Raw genomic sequence first — 22,916 nt, forward strand, 5'->3', positions numbered from 1 at the left:
TTCAACCACCAGAACCTCAGCTGTCTCCTCTACACAAGTAGGCCGTAAGGTGACCCTCGAAAAGTGCTTTAGAAACCTAACTTCGCTCCACAGGCTCCGAACTAAGCGAACTTCAGTTCATAAAAAAGAATGAGTTATGTTAAGGATTTAAAAAAAAGTTCGCCGTTTTGCGCAATGCAAGGCTATTCAAATTCACAACGTTTAATGAAGAACTAGTGTCTCCGAGGCGTATGTACATATTCGGCAGGCGTAATAATACTTTTCGCCTCGAGAGGTGCCACGGTTCAGACGTCATCAGAAGGAACGAATCACATAGCTAGTATGTCAGCTGAGCTCGAGTAAACAGAAGCGGAATGGCAGCCATCGTATTAGCCGAAGAAGAAAAAATCTCGACAGAAAATGTAAAACAAAAGATATCTTCGAAACGCAAGATGTGTTACATGCATATATCTTCTGTTAAGCATGAGGAAACACATAATTTCACCAACGTAAGGTGGAATACCTATCGAAACCTAGGAAACTTCGATCCAGATCAAGGTCTGGCCCCGTCCTACCTGCCATCTGTATAATTTGCCAGAAAGACAGCAAATTCATCGTCGCGAGTGGCAGACGTCCAAAAGAAGCTTTGTCAAAAACACAGACTTTAACAGCAGGTAAGACTGTTTCACCCTCACCCCCAACACACACTAACAGTAGGTAGTCTATGTGAATGCATCCCATCCCCCAAAACACACACACACACACACACACAGATGTTTGGAGAAGTTGAATGACTATCTAGCCTACACTGCTGCACAATCATTGTATTTGTCCAATTCTAATATGAATGCATGTGTGAATTGCCATAATGTGTTGTGCATGTGTCTGGGTGTGAAATTACATTACACCCCTCCCCTCCAGTGTTTTAGGTTTTTGATATTGACTGAATCACAATCTGACTTTAAAAGGGTAGTGTGTATGTTTATATGGATGTCAAAGCATGCCTGATGTTAATATGACACTGAATACCTGTTCAGAAATGTGACTCCTCAGCCTGATGGCCTGTCTGGTTAGCACACCGCTTCTGAGTAAGCCCATCCCCCCCCCCCCCCCCCCCCCCCCCCTCCCACTTGTACACTTGGGATTATCCGCTTCTGTCCCTGTGTGTTGCTGGGCGGTCCCAGTAACCTTACTCCATCTCTAGAGGTGTATCCTGCCTGTGCTGCACATATGTGTGCTTAAGGACTCTTTTTTTGGGTGCACCACCTAGCACCCTTTTTACTATCTAGCCTACACTGCTGTACAATCCCTGTATTTGTCTAATTCTAATATGAATGTATGTGTGAATTGCCGTAATGTCCTGTGTGTGTGTGTGTGTGTGAGAGAGTGAAATTACAATCCAATACATAACATTCCCATGCCTATAATACCCCTATAAATTATTTTTTCTTTTCTTTTGTACAAGGCAAGTTGCAGGAAGCAGCTGAAGTAAAGGATGACCAGAGCATCCTCATTCACATCAAGGACAGAGACTGTGTGGCTCTGGAGGTGCAGTACCACAAAAGTTGCTACAGAGAATATACAAGGTTTTTGAGTGAGCCTGCCAGAGGAGAGAAAGAACAGCAAGTCATATCTTAATTTTATGAAAACACATACAGTACAATGTGTGTCCTATGATTGAGACAGTTTGTTCTCACAACACGGATCTCACAACGAAAGCTCTCACAACACATATCTTCTTCTATATTTTTTGTAAGGATCAGGTCAACATTTGATCTGAGCTATAAATTATTCTGCGAAAGGGTAATCCGTCAAAGGCTGCTGATCAGCCAAGAGGTGCTGAGGATGAGCCAACTGAGGAAGGCATTAATTGACCTTGTGTGCACATACTGTACATGTATTATTTTGCAATAAGGAGGATGGCAGTGTTCTTGATAGTGTGATGTTTGTTACAGTATGTGCTTCTCTTGGGAATACTTGGTATTATATATCTGTTGCATAGCAAGTAAACTCCACCAATATTATTTTATTCACTCTGAGTTAATTTGCGAAGGTGGCTATTGTATATCAGCCACAACATGAAGCCCCCCTTTGCTGGTACTCATATGACTCTTTTTTTTGTTGTTGATTTGTTGTGTTGCAGACAGGATGTATTGAAGAAGAGACTCAGCCGTGATTTTCCACAGCTAGTGTTCCATGTCCCCGCCAAACGCAACACTTCTGAACTGGTCTTTGCTTTTCTGCAGGACTGTGTTGCACAGATTTATGTCATTATAGTTATTGTGCCAATTCGAAAGAAAGTGAGGAACTTGATAGCTGTCCTGACACTGACAGTGAGGACTGAGTGTCCTTAATCTGTTATTCTTTAATTCTGTTTTGTACTGTTTTCATATTTTTCATAAAGATTGTTTATATGGTCGATCAGTGTTGTATTCATTTGTGGAAGAATGAATGAATGACTGAATTAACAAATGGTCATTGGTTTAAGTACAATGCTGCCTTTTATTGATACAAGAAGGAGGTTTATTTGTCACATACATAGAAATACTAACGTAAAGCATGTAGTGACATTTTGTTTGGTGTTAAACTTTTTGCCTGACCTCAGTGTTTTGAAAAGTCAATAGCCAGTGATGATGCCGTCAGGACACTATCCACAGCTGTGGGGTGTACTACGAAACTCGATTAGAGAGATAGGTATGCAGTACCACGAACGTTGTTCTCTTTTGCGTCGCTACATCACCATGGTAGGCTATCTTATGCTAGCAAGTAAACCTGGTCGGGAGGAGATTTTGTAAAAGTAAAACTCAAATCGTGTGAAAACACCGCCTACTGAACAAGCGATCTCACGTGTAAGATTCTGTCATATGTTACAGGGGAAGCTCCACCTATCCAAACCCAGTTTGACAAATATATCACATAGCTGCGGTCGTAGTACCACTTAACTTATAGCCCCAGTTAAGGTTTTAGCAAGCCTCACTATGTCTAGATAGCCCGGCTATCTGTAACGAGATTCGTAGTACACCCCACTGTTTGCTGGGTGTTCACAGTCCATGTTAGATCCTCAGTCAGGCGTATTCTCATGTATTTCAAACTTGATTTAAATGACTTAACATAAACATAATATCATCGTATATTTGCCTCATTGTTCTTCTTGGACGTGGCTAGGTATACAACACTGTTTAGAATCCCTTTGGCCCGATTTTGAGGATGTTCGGATGTGTTCCTCTTTATCTGTTACGTAAATTCAAACCATGGTGGTCGCCATCTTGCCAGTCTGTTTACAAAAAGCAGCTACCTCATTGGTGTAGAACGATCACGTGTCGAACCGTGCCACCACCCGCGACCAAAATCTTATTACGCTGCGAAGGCTCTAGTTCTGCATAAAACATAGACGTATCGACAATCGACACGAAAGTAAGCGGCGAACTTTTTTTTGGTAGCTCAGCACGACTCGTTCTTTTTTATGAGCTAAAGATTGTGTAGTTCGCCGTCTGTGGAGCAGGATGAAACGATAACAGGGTTCACCATACGGCCTAAAGGGTCCACTTCTGCCATTGAAGAGGCCAGACACCCACCACCCACCACCCAAATCATCAAAACAGGGGATTGTCTACTCATCAATTTCAGAACAAACAGATCAAATAGGCAGTTTGTGGGATTAGTCACACAAAGAGATGACACAGGGGCCGAAATTCAGTTCCTACGAAAAAAATGAGGTGTCTGGTTTGGTCTTCGCGCTCCCTGCAATAGAGGACAAGTCCTGGATTAGTTTTGATCAGATCGTTAAACATCTAAGTCCTCACATGGACAACAGAGGGAGATACCATTTCTCCGAACCAGTCCAGGCAGAGTGAATTGGACTGATTAATGTTACAAATATTCAGTATCAGGCATGAGAATCACTCACCTTTCAGCGAAATTCGCCGTTTTGAAAACAAAATAGGTGACATACGTGAAGTGTAGATTCGATGAGTTTTGTTTTTGTGTGTGTGGGGGGGGGGGGGGGGGCATATTCAGTGGCGGTAGGCGTCAGTGCTGCCAGATTGTAAATAAGGCTCAAAATGATCGTATTAGGAGGATAATATCTGTCAACACTGGGAAAGTTTGACCAATGAAAATTCTGTCTACAGTCAGAGCTCGCGCAAGAAGGTGGAACGTAAGTCTTAGATACAGTTTCCAAACGTGTAAAGACGTAACTAATTGGCAAAATCCCGGACAATTTTGGAATCCCTGCTGGACGCATTTTTTGTGTGTGACCGTAATGTAAGCATATACAACGTTAAAACACGTGTTCGGTAACTTAACGAGATGATTCATTTCAAGGGGTATAACCTTCAGATACATTTGTATAAAAAAGTTAGCAAGCATATGATGTGATTAGCCTGGTTACGAGACGGCTACGGTGTGAATAACTGGAGTAAGCTCATTTAGCTACATTAACTCAAACGCCACGGAGACTCCCTGTTCTAACTTTGAATCGCTCTGTTGGGGCAAAGTGACCATTGCAAAGGTGTTTGACTACAGACTGTTAACGTAGCAAATAATTCCTACTATTGCAGCCAGTCAACCTACAAGCCTTGCAGGTATAAAACAAATCATGACGTCAGATGACGATTTTCAGTCTCGTTACCATAAACAAGACCCAATACAGAGCAACCCTGAGCACTGACATGATAAGCACTTTGGTGACAAGAAAGGTGAGCTCTGCTCAAAAAGGCCAAGTCGCCCAGCTATGAGGCAAAGCAGTCAAGAGCAAGTGCCACTGGAAGTAGATAGATGGATACTTTAATAGGAGCTTAACATATATTTAAATATATATATCCAGTTATTCAACATAATAAATCAGCGGCGAAAAAAACAATAGAATCATATTTTCTTGACAAGAATTCCATAAATGAAAAGAGATCCTTACATTTTGCATCATTTAGTACTTCTAAAGAATATATGATTGTATATTTTTTTTCGCCGCTGATTTATTATGTTGAATAACTGGAGGATGCGAGTGCATGGAAATATTAATGCGAAGGGCCTTGCCAATAAAATGTATTGAAATCTGAATTACATAACATTGTATTGGCTGTCAATCATAGATGGAAGAGTAGACAAGTTAAGTTACGGCATCTCTCGTGGGGGCTATGCATTAAGCCTTTTGTGGTGCCCTTACCACATTGTGCCTCATATACTGTAAATGATAGACCCAGTGACAGGCTGGCATGAAATGGCTTGCATAATACTAAGTAAGGAGGCCAAAATAATTTTTGACTCATGGCTGAAGCTAAGTTTCTCCAGCTCTCCCCAGGTTGGAAAAAAAGCATCGCAAACTGCATCAGATTGACGCTTTAAAATATGGAATATTAAAATTTTACTTACGGGGGAGCACGCCCCCGGACCCCCCTAGAGGGGTAATATCCTCCTCACCTTTTTCACCCCTGACCCGTTTTCATGCCTGAAATCAGCGTAAACCAAGTGTCCTTTTCCCCAGATCATCATTGCTGTTTTGCCACAAATGTTTAACTATAAGAAAAAGTGTTAAACACTGTGTTCATTGTCCTTGCATGGATTGTTAACCTTACCTTTCTAGACTCCCATCACACGGTCTCATTCTAGACTTCCATGGCATAACTCTATGGTCTCATTCTAGACTTCCATGATATAACTTCAGGCTCCCGTTTAAGGTTGTCATGGGGACATGAACCTTAGCCTTCAGCACTTCTGCCTCTGGACAACCAGCTCCCCCTATAGATGCAGAGTCTTTTGCCACGCAGAGGAGGAGCCTGAGCACTGAAATGTGTGCTAAGTAGATCAGATCCCCTGGTCCTGTTGTAAGGTCTGCTGGATCACATGACGATGTATGAAGTAGGGTGAGAGCAGTGCTGTAGTCTAGTTTTCTGTGGTGGGTATACTGTCTGTGATGGGTCGGTGCCTCAGCTCCCCACTGGCCTAGGTTTTAGTGGAGACATAGGTTTTAGTGGATATACGCAAACCCACGAACGTTTTAGGTGGTAATACGGCGTATACCTGCGTATCATGTAGACTACAGCCCTGGGTGAGAGTGTGTGGTCTTCCCCGACCTCAGCCTGTGAGGTCTGCTACTCGGATGGTAACAGTTAGGTGTCAAAAATGAATAATCTTTTCACTCTCCATTGCTGATGCCACCGTACCAGTCTCCAAATAGGTGAAGAATGAAACCGTATACACTGTAAATTATGACTTAATCTTTATACACAGTGTCTTATGAATTAAACTGTATACACTGTGTCTTATAAATACAACTTTATACACTGTGTCTTATGAATGGAACTGTATACACTGTGTCCTATGAACGAAACTTTATACACTGTGTCCTTTGAATGACTTCAGAACCATTGAAAAAGTAATGATATCAGTTTACTTGATAAGTCATATACAGTCTTGCGGGTACATGCACATACACTCGCTATGCACATATAGCCTGACACATGTCAATACAATAAAGTACATGCTTATGTACAGGGCAATGTGAGGACCAGACAATGTGAACACAACATTCAACAATCTGCCATCACTAATTGGGGAATAACAATGTTATTATTCTGTGTATGACATCTTATCCATAAAGTTGTACTAATGGGGCACTGAAGATGGAATAAAATTAGCTAGCGTAGAGGTGTCTTTGCAAGGATCAGGGCACAGGGCTGAGAATGGATATCATGTCCAAACCAAGAGCTGCTATGTGGTGCTTGGCTCGAAAACACAATTTTAGATGCTGGAGTTCTGAGGATTATGAAGCCCATCTGAAGCCTGGAAGTGTGGAGCGTTCCAGAGTTGTGTATGATGAGGTAGAGATTGGATGCAAGAAGAACAGGGCATGGAACAAAGAGTTGCTGGAATACTGATATTCATTCCTATGTATGGGATGGGAGGAGGAGCAGACATTTGAAAAGAAGGGAAATGAATCCGGTTGTTGTTGGTGGTGGTTATGTGCTGGGGAAACTGCTCCTGCAGGTAGAGGCTGACTGGTGAAGCGGTGTAAGAGTGGATTTGAGAGAGTCCAGTGCTCACACCTAAACAGGTTGAAGTGGAGTCAAGTAGGGACTCTAAAGGTAAAAGTGAACAATTTTGTTGAAAAACATTTTTTTTTTTTCATTTCATGAGCCATCAAAGTTAACAATTATTTTCCATCAACACTGACATAAAATGTGTTACCTGTTTTAGTACTGAAGTGTTTACAGGGAGGGGACTGGATATCCTCAGTAATTTTGTCTGGTTTGTAAGAGGTTGTGTCCTCCAACGCTGACTCACGAGACTGCTTTGCTGAGCCTAAGTTCTGCTCTTCACTCAGGCCTGTAAATGTCTTATGAGGAGGCTGCTCTTCAATTAGTGTAGAGGAAAAGGACAAATAATTTTCAAAGGTGATGACAGAGGGCAGATTGTCCACATCTGGCGATGTTGAAGTCTTCTTCCTAGTTGCTTCTTTTTGCCTCTGCAACTGCTCCTTCTGAAGTATGTTCTGTTTTTTGCGAAATTTGGCACGCCGATTTTTGAACCACACCTAAATAAATGGATGTAGACAGAGATAAGGAATTATTTGTTACTCTTTTGTGACACGGAAGTGGCCTGGTGCAATAATCTATTTATTTGTTAGCCTTTCAGTGCCAGATATCAGTTCATAATAGGTGTACAAGTCAAGGGACCACTGGTTTAAATGTTGTTGGTGGAAGTAAGGCTACGCTCCCAGGCTCTCCTTCTGAAACCCTCTCTTAAGTGACAACCCCAACTACAGTCCCCTCGACGATTATTAGCACCCCTGGTAAAGATGGGTAAAAAGGCTGAAAAAAATTCGCCTTTTGACACTGGGCTGAAAAGGGCTGTTCATGCCTGATGCCTGCACAACCTGACCGAGCTTGAGCAGTATTGCAAAGAAGAATGGAGTAAAATTGCATTGACCAGATGTGCAAGCCTGATTGAGACCTAGCCACACACGGTTGGTGAGTGATATATAGTACCAGGTTTTTCAATTTACTGATTACACCTTTTAATCAAAAGGCAAGATAAATATTTTTAATAACGTTATAAAGATAAATAATGTTCATTTAAATCTAAATAATAACGTTTGTTCAGCGAGAAGGCAGCAATCAGTGGAGTGTGTACAAAACGGATGCCACCCAGGCTATGTTTCCCAGGCATTTCAGTGCATTTTGTTCTGTTAATGTGTTCTCCTTTCACAGCAGTTGGAGCATGTGTGTATGTGCAATCCACTGCCATGACAACACAGGTGCGACTGAGATAATTGGAATGGGAGGATAACCGATTCATTCAGACGTAAAACATTCAGGTATTCTTAGAATCAAAAGAAATGGAACACATTTTGATTCTCACTTACCACGTAAAGTATGTTCTATGTTCTGCATCGATTTTAAATGCAAATGCAATACATGCCTAGCTTGTGCATTGAACATCAAAGAAGAACAAGTGATCCGTATAAAATGTCATGAACAAAGTATTTATCACTTGATGTTAAAATACATCTTGTATAATTTCATTTCAGGTTACTTACCTGCACACGTGCTTCTGGGAGATTTGAGCACATGGCCAGTCTCTCACGCATAACCACATCAGGATAATGGGTCTTCTGGAAGATCCTCTCCAATGCCTCCAGTTGCTGAGCTGTGAATGCTGTGCGGCTCCTTCGTTGTTTCCGGTGCTTGGAGCCATAGCGAGCCTCGAAAATAATGTCTAAAAATAACAGTAACGTACATCAGTTTCATTTAATACTCTGTGACTGTGTGAGTTGGTTTATTTCACACTTACCAGCAAGTCTCTCGGCAATGGTTAATGCCTGAACAGATGTCCGACGGTTAAGGGCATAATGTGCCTGCTGGTACATAGTGCTCAAAGAATTCACTGCATGAAGGTTGTATCCATTCACTCTACAGGGCTGCATAACCAAACAACTGTGGATGAAACAGATATAACTTTTGAAAAAGCTTTGACCAATTCAATTCAATTCAATTTTATGTATATAGTGCTAAAACAATAGCGTTGGTGTTAGCCGTTTTGTGGCTTTACCAGAGGGGGGTAGAGTAAACAAAAGCTATTCTCCAGTAAAAAGTTTTTTTTTTTTTTTTTTACTTTATACTACCCAATACTAACGACTCAGATAGGGATAAACTACCTATCAAAACAATGACTTAAATGACTTGATGACTTAGTACAATAGTACAAATTTGTCTTATAAAATGACTACTCAAGTAATAAGTAACTTTATATAATGATATTTAGTACACCTGTTAGGGATATATATTATATTAAAATGTGGGGTTATGCCCAAAACAATTTTAAAAGTTTAACTTTTAACTAGTACTTAGCTCGCAATTACAGTAGTTACATTCCTGTGCCTTTTATTTCTTATGTAAAGTAGACACTAGGTCTCTAATGCTAGTAGCTTGATTGTTTTCTCCTTTGTACGTCGCTTTGGATAAAAGCATCTGCTAAATGACTCAATGTAATGTAAATCTAAATGCTTGTTTAAAAAATATTAAATAGCCAGCTGTACATTCAATAAAAAAAATACCCAAAATGAGAGCTGTCTGTCAATGAAAGTATGGCCACACATTTTTTAAAGGCATTTTTATGTCAAGTACTTACTATTTCAACAGAAAGCAAGGTGACTTTCAAATGTTGTGATGAGACAGAGGGTTGCAGTTTGCTGACACTATCAATTCTAAGCAGAGAGTAAGCTAAAGCAGAGGTACTGGTCTACTCTTTGCAGATTGTGTTGCCTATGCAACAGCAACACTACAGTAGCCTTTCCATTGTTCCTAGCACTTAAAATGGAGTCTGGTATTGGAAAATGAGATGCAATGGTGCAATCAATAATGAAGCACATTTATTTGGGGGGAGGTAGACACTTGTAGAAAAACAAACAACTTTAGTAAGTAAGTACACCTTTCGAGATTGCGTAAAACACTAAGAGACAAGGTACCTTTATTTTAACTTTCGCAGCCAGAGGCTTATTTAAACTATGTGTTGAAAATGTAAGGCAAGGCAATTGTATTTATATCATAATCAGGCTCTGTTGGCCAAGTACGTTTGCACAAACAAGGAATTTGACTTGGTAAAGTGTCTCTCAGTGTGCTTACACAAGCTATGCATCACAACACAAAACAATACAAACAGTGCAACGGTCTAAGAAGTCTACAAAAGTGTATACAAGGAGGAACGCCTATATACAGGAGCTGTGAATTGTAAAACAACAATAGACCAAGAAGTGCAGGGGAAAATATAAGACGTATGAGTATGACAGTTACAGTAAGGGTGAAATAAATAAATATGATTGCGGGAGTAATTGTACAGTGGTTATTATCATGATCCAGGGTTATTGCACAGTGCCACAGTGGGTTAGCTGTTCAGTAGGTATACGGCGAGGGGGAAGAAACCGTTTTTGTGTCTGGAGGTTTTGGCGAGCAGAGATCTGTAGCGCCTACCAGAGGGGAGGACATTTCATACATATAGGCAATACAATGTGCTTTACATATATAAAAGCAAAAGGAACAAATGAAGACAAAGAAAAGAACATAACATTAATTTAATTTTCAGTTACGATTTTGGATTGTAATGATTATAAAAACGATAGGCTAATCGAGATAAAACTATTAATGCGCTGCATTCCATTTTGCAATGATGCTCTCATTTTGTCTTGTGTTATAAATCCAATGCACCCCTTTCCTTTAGAGCGGTGCACTTTCACTCCTCCCTAGAAGACCAAACTTCAAGGCTCTGACATGATTAGCTCAGCTTGAGCTAAAATGACGGAAAGAAAGCCAGGTGGTTTATAATTCATGACGCAACATACCGTTACATTCGTTAGTGAGTAGCCTATTGTATAAGACCAGTGGTGTATTGGGAAATTGTAAAGTGTAATTATACCCTCAGCTCTGAGCCTCAAACCACTGCATCTTTATATTCTGCGCCTCTGTCATATTTACTTTCATCTTCACTTAAGAGCCACCCTGACGAGTTAAGACATATTTTCTTATAATTACATAGGCTATAACAGTGTAATCTCATCATGGTTAGTCATTGTTGGAACCAATTGGCGAGCCCTAGGTTAGCCTATATCTTTCTTGTCCATGTGATAGGCTATGTTTACGACACATCATGTGACATGTTTTAAATGAAAAGTAAAAGATAAACGAATGACAAAGAAGTTTCTGTTATGTAAGGGATAACGGCCGACGAGCTGTCCAGTTCTACGAAGTTAATGGACGCTGCGGGGCAAAGAACACCACGACGCGGAGCGGAGTGGTGTTGGTCCGCAGAAGTCCATTAACTTCGTAGAACTGGACAGCTCGGAGGCCGTTATCCCGCTTATCTCCCGTTTACAACATCCAAAAATGTTTTTATTATTATTATTATTTAGAATTTCCTTTATCTTTAGGAAATTTAATATGCATAATAACCTGATGAATTCTTGATTTGAAGCCTAGTGCTCCCGTTAGAGAAAGTAGTGCGTTTTTTGAAGAAAAAAAAACCGTTACGTTGGTTGTCAATGGTAACCATTCATGAGCATTGATATGGAACGGCGATTTAACGTTTCTACTGGGACTACGTCCAAGGTGTCCGGTTATACGAACTTAATGTACACCCCATTAGCCAATCAGAAAACAGTATTTCGTTCAAGAGGGAGATAATATGTGATAATATATATATATATTTTCCTTCCATTGTTTTGATAGTGTTTGAGAGAGAACTGTGTTCTCATCCGCGGTGTTTCATTCCTCCAGTGACCACGTCACACTGCGTTCCAAACTGTCTTAACATTGTTACGGGCGTGTCACGCGGCGTTTTAGTGTCAGAGATGTATTCTTTTGGAGCCTATTTTCCTCTGGCGCCCGGGCTGTCTTTAGTGTGTTTACGTGTGCATGTGCTACAAGCTATGTAAAAGTGACAACACGTGCATTTGTATTGCTGTGTTTAAAATGTCTTTAAGAGTTTTAAAAGTAATGTGAGAAGAGTTTTGAGCTTTGTGGCAAACAAACGAAATCGCTCCTGCAATAGCCTATGGCTTAAAATAAATTAATTTAGGCTAGTCCAGCAGCTAAATTATATCTCTGAAGCATGCGATTTCATTTTAATTTTGTTGTGAATGAAAGTCGTGCGTTCCTTCTGGCTGTAGTCTAGACTATTTTAAGTGGTCTTTGACTGAAAAGAGGACGTTCTAAAATTCTTACGAGAAAAACATTATGCAACAGAGGAATTTGTGCAAAAACAGAAATCTGGCATTTTAATGAATCAATGAATGAATGTATTTTTCATTAAATAATTCATTTTAATATTGTTCTGTATTAATGTAATGTTTATTTTACTCATATAAAAATAACCCAACAGCATCACATGAATGTACAAAAAACGTAAACGTAAAACATCGTTTTAGCAAATGAAGCACCTGCTCCAACAGTCCCTGTTTTATAAGAAACTAAGACATTTGGCTATTAATGCAGAATTTGTGCCAGCGGGTTATCAGCGGGTAGCCTTATTATATAAGTCACATAGCCTATAGGCTATCTAAAAGTCTAGCTTATATTCCGACCAGAAATAACTTAATACTCCTACAGTTGAAGGCATGAATGAATTTTGGCAGAATTACATATAGGCCTAGGCTACTCCCGGTAGGCTATAGGCTACTGTTCAGTAGGAATTATTTATTTTTGGAAAATATATTTTTCTTTTATTTAGCCTATTTCGTCAAATAATGATGGTTAAATAAAAGAACAGTAATTGTCAAATTGTGATCAGTAAAATGAACATTGTTGACAATTTATAAACGACCCCACCCATGTTGAATTGCTTTTAAATTCTTACCTGGTAGTGGTCCACCTGTTCAAGGTATCCAAATTGATCTTGAATAAAATATCTCGAATATTAGGCTATTTATATATATTTATATGGTTTTCACGATCTGCACATCTATTACTATAATGAATGATGGAAGTCCAAGCGTTGTTGCTCCTGCTCCCCCTTGTTTGGTTTTGTCCTGTCTTTCTCCAAAGGAAGCACTGGACAGTACGAGCACCTTTTATAGCCGACTTATGCAGGTCTCGGGGGAATCTTGGGGAGGGATCTTAAAGAGCAATTTATAGGTCACGTTCACACTAGTCTTCCAGTGGTTCTTAAAGCTGTCAATCGGGACCGTGGCCTTGTTTTTAATGCATTTGGTTTTCACTACAATGACGTGATTGTCATTAAGCCCTTAAAGCAGCACTCATGTTGTTTAGCTTATATGTGTAGACCCAATAGATGAATAGAGAGATTCTTCCCTACAAAACTCGTAATGATTCAAAAGTCCTGGGGAAAATCAAATTCTTAATTGATTGCCCTTATAGGGCCTATCATACCACAGGTCTATGTGTAACAAATTAAACAGCCCCTGACTCACTGGAGCTGCAAGCCCCACGACTAGCAACAACACATTCTGGAGAAAGCAGTGTATATATGATCACTTTGAAATATGTGTTCAATGAACATGTTAAGCGCAGTATTTTATCAAAAAATGTAATCGATAGTCCATTCTAAAACACTCAACACACTGGCTGCCTGCAGAGGGAAAATGCCTACTCCTTTCGCGAAATTTGCAAAAAATCTCGAGATGAAGGACCTCTCCACAGCCCAGGTTTTAGCCTGTCGCAGAGACAACGACGTGAATCTTGGCTAACTTTTGCTTAAAATATACCTCACAATTCCTGTGAGTAGCTTACATGTAGAACGTTCATTCAGTCGCTTTAAACGAGCCTATTAACTTACTTGCTTGCCACCATAGGCAAGGGGCGCCACTCTCAACTGAACAGAGAGTAAGCTGCAACCATCGATTTAGTTGAGGTGGTCAACAAGTGTGCGGGAATGAAATGTCTTAAGGTGAATTGGATGTGTTAATGTTGTCTCAGAGTTATCGACACGGTCATTTGCCAATGCGAAACCATAGACATAGACGACAGAATGAAAGCCTATTTATATAAGACACAAACAATGAGTTGTATTTCCACGCCTTCAATGGAAATCTATTGTCATTTTAATGCAGTTCGTTATGTATTCATACAATCGATATGGTTGCTGTGTAAATCGTGTGCTATGTTTCTACTTTCGGGCCAAAGCGGGGCGAGCTAGGACGTGCCAAGACCAGGTGCGTTCTCATTGCGCGAGAGAGAAGGACAATGTATTGCGCGTCAGAAACCCAGTTAATGCGCGAGAGAGACCGGGCTATTATTATACGCGAGAGTGGATGAGTTCCACCATCGTGTGGAGGGATCGAGTTCCTCATAACAGAGAACCAGACCCACCCCAAGAAGAGACAATATTATTTTGACTAAATAATAAATGAATAAATTGAATGAATTTAATTCCTAGCTGTATCGTTGATATTTTCATTAACAATAAAAGCAGTTGTTCATTTTATTTATGATTATATTCCTTTGTCCAATCACTTAAGGTCCCTTGAATTAAAGGGACTATGTATGAAAATTGCTGTAATTCCAAAACCCTTCCTCCCAATTTTAATGAAAATATGCTCAAATTAAAGCTGAAGGTCTGTATCATTATCAATTTGATCATTTCAAATCCATTGTGGTAGATTAGAGGGACAACATCTTGAAATAATAATATTTCCGGACTTAACTGTATGTTTAGTTTTGATTAATTATGTTAAGTTATGTTGGCTGACATGGTGCATGGGAAATGTAGTTATACAAGGATAGCAAGGGTGTCACATAGGGACAACATAATAGTCGAGTAAGATGGCTTGGTTGGTAATTACACAGCTTTTTGTTGCTAGTGTGGGTACATAGCTGGATAATGCCATTCTGGCGCATGTTTAGCGCATGCAAGCATATCATTTTTTTAAATAAATAGTATTTGTTAAATGTTTTGTAGGAACTACACTGTCCACAATCAGGGGTGAATATGGAGGGTGGCGATGCCACAGCAGCATCCTGCAAATACGCTGTCATGGTTGAGGCAATAGGGTGGGAGGTCATCAATAAGCCCTCCTGCTCTCATTGCCTCATTCAGCATGGTGCTGTTGCCTCACTCAAATCTGATGTCATTAAAACATACATCAGGCACTTAAAGGTGGTCTTAATAAATATCTTAACAACATAACTAAATATATAATACAAATATATAAATATAAATACATAAATTAATTCATACAAAAGTAATGAAAAATTATAAAAATTACCATAATAATAATGATAACTAGACGTAACGCATAGCGTTACAAAATATGACCGCCGAACTGGTTTGGGCACAGAATGAGTCATGGGTGTAAGTGTGTTTGTGTTTTTCATGTGTTTTGTGTGTGTAAATTGGTTTGTGTTTCATTTTTATGTATTAAAGGAATTATTTGTGATAGATTTTGATCCTTTGGTTATGTAATGTTTTGTGTCCTATTTTTTTGTGGATTGTTTTGGTATATTTTTCTTTTGCAATGTAGTTGTTAAAACAGGTCACATAAAGAGGTGTGGAAACAAAGTGAAGTTTCCAACCACCAACAGGTGGCGCTATAGGTGATATCAGTCAGGCATATGTACGCGTTCGGGCGGGATCCAGCGTCGACCCTAAGACATTTTCTCTGGATCAAACAATGTACGCAAGAGTTATAAGAGACTTTGTGTTTTGTGGCAAGCACTGGCAAGTTGGCAAAGTTTGAGGGTCTGCCACGCCCACACCTTCCGACTAATGAGAAAATCTTATATAAATGTTAGTCGCCCATGGCTGAAGAGTAACCTGACCACATTTCAAGGCGTTACCATTAAATCTGTCGGAGGAGTTCGATCAGATGCGAGTTGTGCAAACGCCGTCAAAACGCATCTTCCAAACTAAACGGCCGACTTCCTGTGGACCTGCCACCATGGCGTCAAGAGACTTTTTGGTGCGTCTAAGCATGATGAAGACGTGTACCGAATTCTGTCAAGCTACGCCAAAATAACCCCAATGCGCAGGGTTTTTTGCAATGTTCTAGGGGGGCCCTACAGAGCCATTTTGCTCCATCCATGGACAAAAACTCTACCGAAAATGGACGGTTACAGGCTTGATGTCCCTGGCAAATTTGGAAAAATTTTGAGCACTTTGATATGCAATTGAGTTATAAGAGACTTTGTGTTTTGTGGCAAGCACTAACAAGTTGGCAAAGTTTGAGGGTCTGCCACGCCCACACCTTCCGACTAATGAGAAAATCCAATATAACTTTTAGTCGCCCATGGCTGAAGAGTAGCCGGACCACATTTCAAGGCGTTACCTTTAAAGCTGTCGGAGGAGTTCGATCAGATGCGTGGTGTGCAAACGCCGTCAAAACGCATCTTCCACTCAAAATGGCTGACTTCCTGTGGACCTGCCACCATGGCGTCAAGAGACTTTTTGGTGCGTCCATGCATGATGAAGACGTGTACCAAATTCCGTCAAACTACGCCAAAATAACCCCAATGCGCAGGGTTTTTTGCAATGTTCTAGGGGGCACTACAGAGCCATTTTGCTCCATCCATAGATAAAAACTCTACCGAAGATAGACGGTTACAGGCTTGATGTCCCTGGCAAATTTGGTAATTTTTCGAGCACTTTGACATGTATGCGATTGAGTTATAAGACACTTTGTGTTTTGTGGCAAGCACTAACAAGTTGGCAAAGTTTGAGGGTCTGCCACGCCCACACCTTCCGATTAATGAGAAAATACAATATAACTTTTAGTAGCCCATGGCTGAAGAGTAGCCGGACCACATTTCAAGGCGTTACCATTAAAGCTGTCGGAGGAGTTCGATCAGATGCGAGGTGTGCAAACGCCGTCAAAACGCATCTTCCACTCAAAATGGCTGACTTCCTGTGGACCTGCCACCATGGCGTCAAGAGACTTTTTGGTGCGTCCATGCATGATGAAGACGTGTACCGAATTCCGTCAAGCTACGCCAAAATAACCCCAATGCGCAGGTTTTTTTTTCCAATGTTCTAGGGGGCGCTACAGAGCCATTTTGCTCCATCCATGGACAAAAACTCTACCGAAGATGGATGGTTACAGGCTTGATGTCCCTGGCAAATTTGGACATTTTTTGAGCACTTTGACATATATTCAATTAAAACACCTAATTTTTGCTTTTTAATTTTTAACTAGGTGGCGCTATACATATAATGACTGGTTATGGTATGGGTTGACATGGCCCCTTGACACAAATATACAAGAATAATTTGGCCCTCCAAGGCCTTACGGTTCTCGGGATATTAAAAGAAAACTGTGTCGCGCCACCTACAGGCCAGATGGTGTATAATCATATAAATCAATTTATTGCATGCCCCCCCGTGAACGGAATTCCACGAAACTTAACGTGCAGTCAGAAGGTGTCATAATGATCCCACACCTCCGATTTCGTGCAGTTCTGACCTTGTCAACTTACAATTAAAATGTTTTACAACACTCCATTTTTGCTTTTTCATTTGTAACTAGGTGGCGCTATACATTAAATAAGTGGTAGTGGAATGGTTGACGTGGCCTCTTAAGACCAACATACAAAAAAAATGTGATCCTCCTTAGCCCTACGGTTTTCGACTTATTCACAGAAAACTGAATCGCCCCACCCTCTTTAAAACGGGTCCAGTCCGACGGGGGTGTAACGGATCAAAACGAAAATCAATGGTTCCACGCTCATCTAGTGGGGCTACATGCCCACCTAATTTCGTGCACCTTGGTGTTTCAGTGTCCTGTTAATTGTTGACAGAAAAATCGGCAAACAGAAAAAAATAAAATAATAAAATAAAATAACCAGAAAAAAAACTCCGACTAAACGGATGCTGTCGCGCGGCGGTCATAATAATAATAAAAAAAAAAATACTTAAGGAAGCTAGCTTTAGGCCAAAACTCCTTACTGCTGCTTTGAGTTGAATTGGTCTTTGGCATTTTGACTTGTCAGGGTATTTACAGAATATACACACTTCAACAGTAAGATATGATCCACAGGTGTTTGGTCAGTTTGGGAGATACAAAGTGTGAACTCAAACAATTAGCTGGGCCTCCAGACCTTTTGGTAGGGACAACAAATATGGTAGTGCCTTCATTTATATGCAGAGCTGTATTCAATAGTGCCCGTTTCAGTGTGTAATATTTAATATGACAGCTGTATTTTAACAAAATGTAATAGGATTTACATGCAATTTAACCTAGTCCTTTGGGCATACTGACCTTATAGAACGTAGGCCAAAACCATTCTGCTCTTTTCTTCATGAACGCAGAGTGTTTGCCATTTCATGATCTGTTGCATTCTATCAGTGAATGCAGTATAGTCTCCACTGTTCCCTTGTTATAGTTGTGGCACACTATATATATATATGTCGTCTATTGGTGGCCAGGTTTGTCTGCTTGTGGAGTAGCCATATTGTAGCATGTATAGGCACAGAGCTGTGCATTGAGTAAATCTCACCTCTCAAAGCCTCCTCCTGCTTACTATCCCTCTACAGGGCCCGGTCTCAGATGGGTTGCATTTCTGAACTGGGTTCTGCTCAAGGTCTCTTCCTTGCCACCATAGGTTGTCCTTGCTCTAGGGGGTTCAGGCCTTGGTCTCTGTAAAGAGACAATGAGTATTTTAGAATTGATTTTAAGGTCCTTCTCCTTATATACAAAGCCCTTAATGGGCTATGACCAAGTTACACCGTAAACTCCGTTGTCAAATACTTGCCTTCAAGAAACACTGCAATCATCTAACGCTGGTTTATTGGAGGACAGCTGTAAGGAAATCGGGGAAGCAGCCTTTCTCAATTTCTCCCCTAAGCTATGGAACACACTGCCTATAGGTATCAGGGAAGCCAGCTTGCTAAACATTTTTAAAAGAAAGCTAAAAACATATATATTCACCTTAGCCTTTAACTAGCTATGGCTTCGCACTATCTTACTGCCACATTTTCTCTATTTTATTTAAAATGTATTTTACTTTGATCTTGGTTTTTCAGCGTCACTTTTGTTGTGCTGTCCACACACTGGCTTCAGGCCTTTTTAACTAGCACCCATTGCCTGCTTCCATGCCTGCTACCATGTTCAAGTTCAGTGCGGGACTGTTCTTGTCTCAATTCAGGTTCCAAACTGTTTGAAAAGGATCTACCTTTCCTAGGTGTGAATACATCTCATTAGTATGGGAAGAAAATAGCCTATAAATTCACAGATAAAGAATAAAATGAAAAAGTGATGCAGGTTATTATTACGCCGTAGATTTAAAATGTTTTAAATGCACATATTCTATTTGAGAGATAGAAGCTTGCTGAAGACTCAGTGTCTTTAGTCAATTAGTCATGTCCTCACCATTAAAGGGGTTAGTAAACAATTGAGCATTTGATGTAATGTGTTGATGAGACATTGATTTGAATATTGACTCAGACAATAGTCATTTAAGATGATCAAGATGTTTTGAAAGGTTCTCAAGGAACTCAATAGATAAGAAATCTTTGATCTCGTTCTCATTAAGGGTAATTGGGCAAAGGAGATGGGTATCTCTTTCATTCTGTTTAGAACTGCCACTAGTGAATTAGTCATTAGTGAAATGCTGGTGAAGTGACACGATGGTGACTTGTGGCAAATATTTTTTCAAATATGTTTATCTTCACTGTCTGAAAGGAGTGTGTGCAAAAAAAAAGAAAAAAAATGAGGAGGACTGAGGGTATTTTAAGCAGTTCTTTGGATCTGTATCCTTCTGGCAAATATTATTTTCTGCCAGTCATATGACAATCAAATTGTATTACTGTTTCAGGAGTTAAATAAGGACATTAAAGTAGTAAATGCTTATAGACAGATAAAGTGTGTTGGCTTGTAAAAAACTTGAACCTTTACCCTTTGAGCACTGGGTGAGTTACACATCATGTTAGGAAGATCATCTTTATGATCTATTTCACAGAAAACACTCATTTACATCCAATTTCCAATTCATTTTAATGTAATCCTTTACCAATACAAAGAAACCTTCAGTTGACCTACAGGATTTTAGCCTGGATACCAGTTGCTCCGTTGGGGAGAAATTATCAGTTTTCAGAAAAATTATCTTACCAATCAAATTGTAAGGGCAGGCTTTATACGATGATGGACAGATGATCAACTAACGCTTTAGTTGAATTAACGGTAGATTCAAAATCGTACCAAGATGGCGGCGTCTCGGGAGCCTGTATATTTTATGTGAATTAAGCTATCTACACAACTTTTTTTATGTCTACATTGACTCGGTTAGTTATGTATGTGCAACACGATTGTTGCAGAGTATTGTAGGTATAAACTGAAGCTGTAGACCATTATTGTTAGGTTATTGCTAACGCTTAGACCAAAAATCCATTGAAACACATAGTAGCTAGCTAGCCTCGCTGCTAACAAGTATTATGCATATCTCACAGATATTGACAGCGCATTCATTTTGAAAGAGCAACAGAGAAACGCGATCAAGGCATTTGTCGATCGAAAACATGTTTTTGCCGTCCTTCCAACGGGATCCGGTAAAAGTTTAATGTATCAGATGGTCATACTACATTGCTCTGATTGGTTCTAGGTATCCAATTGAGCGAAGAGGCATTTATTTTCCTGGTTCGTGAAACACGCCCCATAATTACAGCTCAATGGAGCAGTATCAGACTCATGACTAGAATTATGAGTATGACATCGTCAGGCTAACATGAATTTTATGTCAAACTGTTAAATATTAAATGTGGTCCAACACCAGCATTGTTGTCTGGACCATCAGCCATCTTCTTTGGGCCCCCTCCTGAACATGACATGAGGGCCACTACTAATGCAAGTAAAGGAGCTGACTATCTGGAGCAAGAGTGTATAGAAAGGATTAGAGAGAAGAAAGGAAAAAAGAAAAAGGTTTGACTCCATCCTGCCAATATGGTGGCACTTTTGCACTCAGGGGAAACACGTGCTGTGTAAAGTCGGTGAGTGACCCAGAATTAATACACGATTGTTTACCTACTTGGCCTCAGAGCAATCAATTGATCAGTAAATAATTTACTCCTACCATAGGCTGATTAAAGTTCCATTTCAACTGCAAATGGCACTCCTTCCCAATCAAGCTGTCTATTAGCACAGGTTGCACTTGGGGTCAATCTGAAGAGAGTTAGGGGAGTCCTCCTCTTCAAATTCTTTTCGAGAACTTCAAAAGATTACTTTACTGAGGAATAATTAAATCAGTAAGCCTATTATTCAGTAACACTCAAATTAAAAGTTCTTACACAGTTCATACCTAGTTAGGCATCTGGCATACCACCACCTTCTAGTACTACTACTACCAATAATAATAATAATGGCTACATAAAACTGTGTATGCCGTTTAAAAAAGGTGTAGGCAGACAGTTTCAGTGAGTAGATCAGGTGGAGAGACTACACCAGTATCACACATTGGAAACAGTCTAGACTAGGATGGGAAGAAAGAGATAAAGTGAGTGGGCAGAGCTTGGCTAATATGCGTACATTTACTTTATTTATTTTATGGTTGGTGTAGTGATATAGTGAATGTTTTCCTGGCCATTTGCATTTGCTGGCAAAGGTCACGCTATAAGTGAGAGGAAATGTGTTTAGTAGACATCAAATTGATAAACAGATAAAGAGATAAAGAGATACAACTAGGTAAACAATTAACAGTAGGTAATATGGCCACTTCATCATTATTAATGCCTTAGCAGAATGTGATATAGATGGAGATGAAAAGGGGGAGGTAATATGCATATACAGACGTGGACAAAATTGTTGGTACCCTTCCGTTAAAGAAAGAAAAACCCACAATGGTCACTGAAATAACTTGAAACTGACAAAGGTTATAATAAATAATAATGTACTGAAGGCCAGTTTCATTAGTTTTATTTTTTTAATTATTCTGTTGAACAACAATTCAAAAGCAATGTCTGATTTTGATTAGTTAATTTTCAGTTCATTTTTATGTATTATTACCTTTGTCAGTTTCAAGTTATTTCAGTGACCATTGTGGGTTTTTCTTCCCTTAACTTAAGGGTACCAACTATTTTGTCCACGTCTGTATATAGTTCTTCAACTACTTTCAAAAATGTGGTATTGCACAACATTGTAACTGATGTGCCTTGTTGGTTCAAGAAGGTTCAGGCACAACTTGAGGTATGTAACATAATGATATGGTTCATTTAGGAATATAAACTGAAAATGATACATTTTATTAAAAAATCATATTCCATATTCAGTGGTGCATTTCCACTGGGGTAAAACCACACTGTCTAGGAAAAAGCCTTTTTGGTTTTCATCGCTTAGGCTGGACTGGGGCCATGGCCCAAAACAGCCTCAGATTTGGGGCTGAAGAAGGGACAACTTAATTTCATTAAAAGTTAAAATTTCTGTGTCATGTAGGCTGCTCATGGGACTGTTACTAAGTTGGCAAGCTTTAGAAGTTTCTTGATGTTCTCTGTTTTGGGATGTACACAATGTTACAACTTCAAATGGTAACAAAAGACTGAGGTCATTCACCGGTGCTTAAGACAGAGGAAAAGCCTTGGGCTGGTCTTAAATCTCAAGTCTGTCTAGTTGCAGTAATGGTCCCTAAAAGAAATTCATTAGTTTAAATAAACCGTTAGGAAAGATTGCTCACCCCCCGGAACCTTCTGGTAAATTGTTTTTATTCAGACAAATAAAAGGGAGCAATATGCAGAAAAATGCACCAAACGATGTGATTGTCTCTTTATAATACATGGCAGGACTTCATGTTTTCCCCCATTCATTTTTATGTAATTAAGTGATTTGTCTCCTCCCTTGTGTCTCTGCTACTTTTCCATTAGGATCAGTATACGGCAGTTTAGGCCTACAGTGCAGAGTTCCGAACATAGCTTAAGTGTGTGAGATAACCATAAGTTTGCTGTTTTTTTTGTTTATGTTAAAAAATTAATGTTTTTTTGTAAAATTGGCAAAAATAAAGCATGAGCGAACCAACAGC

General features: G+C 39.8%; 1 protein-coding gene and 1 long non-coding RNA gene across 2 annotated transcripts; one reads left to right on the plus strand and one right to left on the minus strand.

Moving 5' to 3' along the window:
• The first annotated feature begins 361 nt into the window (after positions 1-361).
• Positions 362-2,148, plus strand: LOC308379453. Its single transcript, XR_013968988.1, has 3 exons — positions 362-653; positions 1,445-1,527; positions 2,123-2,148. It is a non-coding gene; the product is annotated as an uncharacterized lncRNA (long non-coding RNA).
• Positions 2,149-6,717: 4,569 nt separating this feature from the next.
• On the minus strand, positions 6,718-18,464 carry LOC308379109 (diencephalon/mesencephalon homeobox protein 1-A-like; the record flags this gene model as incomplete). The annotated part of the gene is made up of 5 exons (XM_080856165.1): positions 18,414-18,464; positions 8,770-8,912; positions 8,516-8,694; positions 7,165-7,510; positions 6,718-7,055 (listed from the first exon to the last, which is right to left on the minus strand). The coding sequence occupies exons 2-5, from the start codon at positions 8,900-8,902 to the stop codon at positions 6,718-6,720; spliced, it is 996 nt and encodes a 331-aa protein (XP_080712291.1). The 5' UTR covers positions 8,903-8,912; positions 18,414-18,464.
• Between the last annotated feature and the right edge of the window lie 4,452 nt (positions 18,465-22,916).

Source organism: Sprattus sprattus (genome assembly GCF_963457725.1).
Source record: "Sprattus sprattus genome assembly, chromosome: 18".
NCBI classification, from domain to species: Eukaryota; Metazoa; Chordata; class Actinopteri; order Clupeiformes; family Clupeidae; genus Sprattus; species Sprattus sprattus.